The sequence below is a fragment of the Charadrius vociferus genome, unplaced genomic scaffold (genome assembly GCF_000708025.1).
Source record: "Charadrius vociferus isolate BGI_N301 unplaced genomic scaffold, ASM70802v2 scaffold564, whole genome shotgun sequence".
In the NCBI taxonomy this organism is placed as follows: Eukaryota; Metazoa; Chordata; class Aves; order Charadriiformes; family Charadriidae; genus Charadrius; species Charadrius vociferus.
The window spans coordinates 591,246-599,095 of record NW_009647940.1 but is presented as its reverse complement, the minus strand read 5'-3'; the positions used below and the strand labels follow the sequence as shown (position 1 = coordinate 599,095).

Sequence of the window (7,850 nt, the reverse complement as noted above, 5' to 3'; positions counted from 1 at the left end):
GGACATCCCTGGGCATCAGAGCATCTCAGGGCATCCCAGGACATCTCCAGGCATTGGGGACATCCTGGGGCATCCACAAGCATCAAACCATCTCTGGGCATTGGGGACATCCTGGGGTGTCGCTGGGCATCGAGGTGTCTGAGGACATCCTGGCACATCCTTAGGCATTGGGGTGTCAGGGGACATCCTGGGGCATCCCTGGGCATCAGGGACATCCTGGGGTGGCCCCGGACATTGGGGTGTCTCAGGGGGATCCCCAGGTAGGGGCACAGACACGTTGCCTCTCTCCCCAAAGGCCCCCTGGGGAGAGGCTGGGTTTGGGGGTTTGGGCAGGCACCTCCAGAATTGGAAAGCGAGGGGCGAGTCCTCGCTGAAGTGGGAACTGTGCGGGGCAGCAGGACGCATTGGTCACTGATGTGGTGATCGACTGTGCTTAGCGGCACAAAGCTTTTCTGTCAGGCTGCGTGCGGGGCGCTCTGCCTTCCTGCCACGCTTGGGCTTCTCATGGCTGCTTCTTGCTGGGTGGCTGAAAGGGACGTCAGCTTTCTTGTGCAGCTCCTCTGGGAGAGGGGGGCTTCCAGCAGATAAAAGTGTGATAAAGCAGGTAAATGTGCAGTTGCAAGACAAGAGCAAGTTTGTTACCTTTTTGGCAGTATAGTGTGATGCCTCATCTGGAGAAAAGGAGTCTGAGGGGGGACCTGAAAGTAGGTTGTAGCGAGGGGGAGGTCAGTCTCTTCTCCCAAGTAACAGGCGATAGGACAGGAGGAAGTGGCCTCAAGTTGTGCCAGGGGAGGTTTAGGATGGATATTAGGAAAAATTTCTTCACTTGAATGGAAGAAATTGGAACAGGCTGCCCAGGGAAGTGGCGGAATCACCATCCCTTGGAGGTGTTTAAAAGACATGTAGACGTGGTGCTGAGGGACGTGGTTTAGTGGTGGTTTTGGCAGTGTTAGGTTAATGGTTGGACTTGGATGATCTTAAAGGTCCCTTCCAACCTAGACAATTCTATTATTATTCTATAATTCTCACACTGGTAATTAATCCCTTGATTTAAAATGCATCTTGTAGAAAACTCAATCTAAAGCTAATTGAGGATGGAGAGTCACTTTCGTTAAGCATTATGTCAGTACGCCCTTTCCGACGTGACATCACCCTGCTTTCGAAGCTCTTGTAGGGGATGTGAAACGTTCAGGTAATCAGTTTGTCACACTGCCGCAGGGTTCGTCAGCTCTGCAGTGCTGGAGGCCTGGCAGGGGCTGTGGGGAATAAAGAGCCTGACTCTGCACTGATGGTAACGATAAGTGTCTCTGAAAATGAGAGCCTGGGCCCGAGACTGGCATCCAGGCTGAGCGCACTGCTAATACTGCAGCACTGAACAAGAGAATAAGCCATCATCTTGCTCCCTTCATGAATGCCTGCAGTTAATTTGCACAAAGTGGTTGCCATTTTAATGCCTCTGTGTGCATCTTCTTCCTTAACAGCGCTAAAAAGAAGAAGATGGCTGACAAAATTCTACCTCAGAGGGTGAGTGGCACATACAGTTGCAGGCTGTGTTGGTACGAAGCAGACTCAAATGCAAGGGAGCTGATGGTGATTTGCATTCTTAATTGGCTCTAGATTCGTGAACTTGTGCCTGAGTCTCAGGCCTATATGGACTTGCTGGCCTTTGAAAGGAAATTGGACCAGACTATCATGAGGAAACGCTTGGATATCCAGGAGGCTTTGAAGCGACCAATTAAGGTAGGGGAGGGCTGTGTTCATGGTTATCATTCGCAAGGTTTGGGGGCTGTTACTTCAGTTAAGACAGCAGGAGGGCACGGAAGCTTGGGTTGTGTCTCCATAAGCGTGGCATGTCGGGAATCTTAATGCTCCAGACATAACCAAGGAGTGGAACCAGAAATGCCTCTTTCCTTGTTCTCTGACCTGGGAGAGGTGGAATACGAAGCAGCTAAAAACATTAAGCTTAGTTTTAGCAAAATGTAAGAAGACAGTCAACCCTTTGTTTCAGAATTAACACGGATCCAATGCTTTTTCTCTTAGCAAAAACGGAAGCTACGTATTTTTATCTCCAATACCTTCAATCCAGCCAAGTCGGATGCAGAGGATGGTGAAGGAACAGTGGCCTCCTGGGAGCTTCGCGTGGAAGGACGGCTGCTGGAAGATGTAAGTACCCAACCACAGAGGTGACTTTACGGGTCTGGAATGGGCGATGAAATCAGTTTTTTAGTGTTTGAGAGTGTAGCTAGGGGCTTGATATCCTCCTTCATCTCTGTTTTCCAAGGAGTCTGATGGTGAAGAGACCAAGAGCCCAACTTGGAGACCGATGGGTATCCCTATGGCAGGACATGAGTTATACAAAGTTCTTATAGCTATAAGAATTAATGGTGAGAGCAGATCAGTGGCACTTGTGTACCCTGGCTCTGAGAACCAGGGCACTTGCATTGTATGGAATTGCTGAGTGATTTAATTCCTGCAAGCTCATCTTTAACTCCAGTCTTTCACTTTCTGACTTGGAACTTGATTTTCAAGCACGTGTTGGTGCATTTAGATGTTCAGAACTTTAAGCAACGCTGTCGTGCACGGTGGCTGTGCTTGAGTGCTGTGACTTGCTGTCCTAACACTTTTCCTTCCTGTGTTGCTTGCAGTCTGCTTTGTCCAAATATGATGCCACCAAGCAGAAAAGAAAGTTTTCATCCTTCTTTAAATCTCTGGTCATTGAACTTGATAAAGACCTGTATGGCCCTGACAATCACCTAGTAGAGGTGAGCTTCTTTTTGCTGTGTTACCTCTAAAAACGGGTTGGTGGTTCAGCGGACAGGGTTTGTATATCACTTGTAACTTGAGAGGTGGGGATACTTAAAGCTTGAACAAGTGGCTGGGAGCCAGGAGCTCTTGAATTCCTAGCTTTTCTTCTGACTTGCTGGGGGTCTGAACACTTGTTTCAAGCTGTAAGTGGAAATAAGGTGAACTTTCTCTAGGTGGGTGGGATTTACTGGCAAGCTTGTTGGGTACCAAGCAGTAGGAGCAAAGGGAACCAAGTGTGTGGGTGCTTCTAAATGCTCTCTCCTGTTCAGTGGCACAGGACTGCTACAACTCAGGAGACGGATGGCTTCCAGGTGAAGAGGCCAGGAGATGTAAATGTGCGCTGTACTGTCCTTCTGATGCTGGATTACCAGGTAAGATGTCAGGAGAAATTGTGCAGGGCCTGTACTGTTAGCTCTGTCTGTGGCCATCTCACTTTTATGTGCTGTTTGTTTCAGCCTCCCCAGTTCAAACTGGATCCCCGCTTGGCCCGTCTCTTGGGGATTCACACTCAGACCCGTCCAGTGATCATCCAGGCATTGTGGCAGTATATCAAAACCCACAAGCTCCAGGACCCCCACGAACGGGAGTATGTCATCTGTGACAAATACCTCCAGCAGGTAACGGTGTGGCTGGAACACGCGACTGTGTCAGCTTTTCTTTGTCAGCAGCCAGTGACTGCTGGCACTGAGCTCCCCTTCCTTTCCTTAGCCCTGTGTTTCTGTCACAGATATTTGAATCTCAGCGGATGAAGTTCTCTGAAATCCCACAAAGACTTCATGCGTTGCTTATGCCGCCAGAACCGATCATCATTAATCATGTGATCAGGTGAGACTTGTCCACTTGACTTCATATTTCTAGGAAGAAGAGTGGAAGGGATGGATGGGGCTGGCACAGGAAGACAATGTATTATGTTCTGATTTTCAGCATCAGTTCCCGTGTTGCCTGTCATTGTTTCTTTGTACAAGAGTAGTCCCCTCTTTCATTTACCACATCTCTCTCTTCCAAAAGGCACTCCCACATTCATGCTGTCCTTTGTGTTACACTTCTGTAGATAGAAATCTGCTTGGAGCAATCCTTGTGCTGCAAAGCCATGCGTAGAGCTTTGCTGCTTGGCGTTGAAGCTGAAGCTAACACTAGCTTGGCATGCTTCTGCCTGCAGTCCGTACGCTGCATCATTCTAGAGGAGCTACAATTTGATGCTCTCCTGAGCTACTAACTTATTTTGGATTCTTTCTTGTGGATGCCCCTAGTGTTGACCCAAATGACCAGAAGAAAACAGCTTGCTATGACATTGATGTGGAGGTGGATGATACCTTGAAAACTCAGATGAATTCGTTTCTGCTATCCACAGCCAGTCAACAGGAAATTGCTGCTCTGGATAACAAGGTAGGAAGAGCTCCTTCAGGTCTTCCCTCCGCAGTGCTGGGCAGGAATGTGTCTCTGGAGCAGGTGAGCCCTGAACAGGACAGGAGTTCAGCTTTGCTCTATTGTGCTTTTGGAAGTGGGAGTGGGGTCAGCCATGCTTACAAACAGATGGCTCTACCCAGAAGAGTGGTTTTAAAGCAAATGGTCAGTGGGAAAATTGGTAATATTTAGAGCAGGAAACTGGGAATCGAAAATCCTATCTGATGGGTATAACTCAAACAGGGAGTATAAGAATTTGCTGTGTTTCTTGATATTTCTGTCTGACTTTTTCCCCCTGTTCAGCATTTTAGTTGCTGTGCTTATCTCCTTCAGATTCATGAAACAATAGAGACAATTAACCAGCTGAAGACCCAGCGTGAGTTCATGCTGAGCTTTGCCCGAGATCCTCAGGGCTTCATCAACGACTGGCTACAGTCCCAGTGCCGGGATTTAAAGGTAAAAGCTTTATCTTGTGTGGAAGGGGGATCCAGTCACACGCTTCCCTCATTATAACCAGCTCCCACAGAGAGAGAGGCAATTTCCTGCTCAGAAAGCAAGACTAGAATTGGAGTCAAGCGTAAGAACCTGACCTGACTGTACTGGAATGTCTTTGAGGAAAGGGGAGGGGTTGTGGGTTTGCTCAGCACAGCCAGAGCTTTTGCACTCCCTGAACTGTTTTGTCCTTTGTGCTCTTCAGACAATGACTGATGTTGTTGGGAATCCTGAAGAGGAGCGTAGAGCTGAGTTCTACTTCCAGCCGTGGGCTCAGGAAGCTGTGTGCAGATACTTCTACTCCAAGGTGAGCACCCCCAAGTAGGGGTCCCCCTCCATACCCAGTGGCTCAGCATACCTACTTGTCACTCCTTGCTGCCAGTGGAAAGTGGCAGTGCTAAGCTTCACTTGTAGACACTGCTGGTGCACCTTGGTCCCAGTTTGAGTTTGCCCTTTTCCAGCTGGGTCTTGCGTTGCTCAGATGCTGTGGTGCTGCACCATCTGAGTATGTTAACACTGCTATTCTGGTGTATCTTGCAGGTGCAGCAAAGACGGCAGGAATTGGAGCAGGCCCTGGGAATCCGTAACACATAGGCTGCTCTACTCCTCCCCAACCAGAAGGCATCACAGCTATTTGTGGAGACAGAGAGCTGCAGAGTACGCTGTTGAGGCTCACATAATCCCACTCCAGCAGCAAGGCCCGCATCATTATTCATCCTGGCATTGTCCCTGTTGGGGCAACTCCTGGACACCTGGGGTCTTCTGGGGTGTGGCAAGCAGACAGGCTCCAATGAGCACACATTTCTACCTGGTTTTCTTCCTGACTGTTGCCTTGTCAGTCCCAAGGCTCCCGAGAGCCTCCCCTTGACTCCTCACTGCCTGTAGTGTCCCCAGTAGCCAGTACGACTGCTGACTTGGAGCCCTTCTCAAGTTCAGAAACCACAGCCCATTCCTCCCCAACTAGCATCTAGTTGTGGCACATGAGACCTGGGTCTGGGAAGCCTGGATGTGCTGTAAGGCTGGAGTTCTGTGGCCGGTCTCTTTCCTGCCTCGTTTTATAACAAGGTGCCAGGAGATGTAGTGGGCAGGATACCGTGAGCTGACATACCTCCCTGCCCTTACTCCCTCGCTCGGAGGGTGCTGCTGCACTGGGTTGCCTCACAGGTCATTCTCCTTGAGGAAGTTACTGGACTGTGTAGAGAATTGCTTCTTCCCTTGTCCCTTTTTCCCTGCCCTGTTCCCTTCATGTTCTTTGACAGACTGTCCTAGGCAGGGCTCACAGGGCAGCTGAGGCATTGGCTTACTGCAGGACTGTGGAAGTGTTGGAGTGGTGAGATTTCTCTGCACTTCCAAAGATGTACACTTGCGGTTCCAGCAAGCCATCTGGCTGTTTGTTTTCCCTGTAGCAGGGAGAGGGGATGCAGCAACTGCCTGGTGGAATTGTGCAGGGGCGCAGTGTCGTAGGCTCATTCCTTTGGAACATTTATCCTGTGTCATTTGGTGTGGGGACCAGAGGATCCTTCGTGTGGATCTGAGGGTGTAACGGGACACTCCTTGGGAATGGACATAGTTCCAAGCATATATGAGTTACCAGGTGTTTCCACGCTGAAGCTCCTGTGGTTTTTAGTCCAGTTTTAGGTTCTGGGGCTGCTATAAGGCCCAGCATGGTTCAGGAATGTACAAGTAGATTTTCTCTACCGTGGGGAGTAGCAGCCCAGATGCCTCTTTAGGGAATGAATTACTAGTGAACTAGTGGTCAGGTGTAAGAGAATGGCTTCTCTTAACCCAGACCTCAGTATTTCCACTTGGGACTGTAATGCAAAAGGACTTGAAAGTTGGTCATGTTCTCTTGGAATAGCTGCAAAAACATGTTACTGACAAACCCCCTTCATCCCCACACCCAGCTTTGGTGTGGTTGGGAAGGTTGCTATGAATTTGGGAGCCTGGGTGGCCCTGCTCCTTGTGTCTGTGTTACTTCATGTCTGTGAGTAATAGACTCTCGACTTCCCTTCTCCTTTGCCCCCTTATGAAGTGGCTCCTCTGTGGTACTGGGGTGAAGGTCTTGGTGCTGATGAAGCAGCCCACTGACTCCTCAGGGTAATCACACATGAAGGATGCTGAGTACTGCGTAGGCAAACATAGCTGTTGCAGAATAACTGCTTTTCTTAACTGAATATTATGGTTTTTTTCCATGGACCAAATTTTTTTTTGTACTGTATCCTTGTAGACGTCACCCAGTTTTAATAAAAGCCTCCTGTGAAGGAAGCTGTCCTCCCTCCTCCTGTGCTGACAGTACGCTTTCTTTCAGCAGCTGCCTTGGTGGATGACACTTCATTTACTTGCTTGGGAAGGGACAAGATTATCTCCGCTTTTTTTTTTTTTTTTTTTTTTTTTAACAAAGGCAACAGGGTTAAGAGACTGGAGAGAAAACGTTCTTCATATTTTGGCCTTTTATAGAGAGCTTTTCATATAAGGATCTCCTGGCTTGCAGACTCTGCTAAGCCTTTGCAAAGTGCTTTTGTGGTAAACAAGTAAAGTAACTTGAGCAAAACTGGAAATCTAGTGGCCAAGCTTGCAGTTAAAATCTAGACAGGCCAGTTTCCACACTCTGCTGCCTTGCAGAATTGTGACAGCCTGTTACAAGCCCCATGGGAGTCGGGCATAATTTTGAGGAAACTGTATTAAAGTTTACATAGAAGGTTTTAAAATTATGCAAAAGGGGCATTACTCTCTTCACCCTCTCTTGTTTATAAAAGTAGAAATGCAATGCTTGACAGAAAACCTGTAAGCCCTTGTGGCAAGGGAAAAAGATCTCCGTGTGTAGAAGAAAGGGCAGTTTGCCTAAGGTCAGGCAGTTAGTGCTGCTGCACGAGGCTGTGAGATTTGGGCAGGAGTTGTGTCCTGGGTCTGCAACCGGATGGTTCATATTTCTTACTGGCGGGGGGGGATAAAATGCTTTTGTGCAGAAAAAGGGAGAGGGAGTCTCAGCAGTCACGACTCCCAGTTCTGCTGAGATTTGGGATGTGAGGTAATTCACCTTCGCTTCAGGGGAGCAATTTGCATCTGCAGTGCAGCCCCGCATTGCCGCCCACCCAGCTGCAAGCACCAGCCGTGCCCAGGAAAGCGGCTGGCTCTTCCCCCCAGTGGCT

At 48.8% G+C, this 7,850-nt stretch overlaps 1 protein-coding gene across 1 annotated transcript in view; it reads left to right on the top strand.

The window, feature by feature from the left end:
• The window catches only part of SMARCD1 (SWI/SNF related, matrix associated, actin dependent regulator of chromatin, subfamily d, member 1), a 12,461-nt gene extending 7,141 nt beyond the window's left edge, over positions 1-5,320 (top strand). Inside the window, exons 3-13 of the mRNA XM_009883207.1 lie at positions 1,482-1,524; positions 1,618-1,740; positions 2,041-2,163; positions 2,646-2,762; positions 3,075-3,176; positions 3,261-3,422; positions 3,533-3,630; positions 4,056-4,191; positions 4,543-4,665; positions 4,907-5,008; positions 5,242-5,320. Coding sequence (XP_009881509.1) covers positions 1,482-1,524; positions 1,618-1,740; positions 2,041-2,163; positions 2,646-2,762; positions 3,075-3,176; positions 3,261-3,422; positions 3,533-3,630; positions 4,056-4,191; positions 4,543-4,665; positions 4,907-5,008; positions 5,242-5,295 — 1,183 coding nt within the window. The 3' untranslated portion in view covers positions 5,296-5,320. The remainder of the gene's footprint in view (positions 1-1,481; positions 1,525-1,617; positions 1,741-2,040; positions 2,164-2,645; positions 2,763-3,074; positions 3,177-3,260; positions 3,423-3,532; positions 3,631-4,055; positions 4,192-4,542; positions 4,666-4,906; positions 5,009-5,241) is intronic.
• The last annotated feature ends 2,530 nt before the right edge of the window (positions 5,321-7,850 follow it).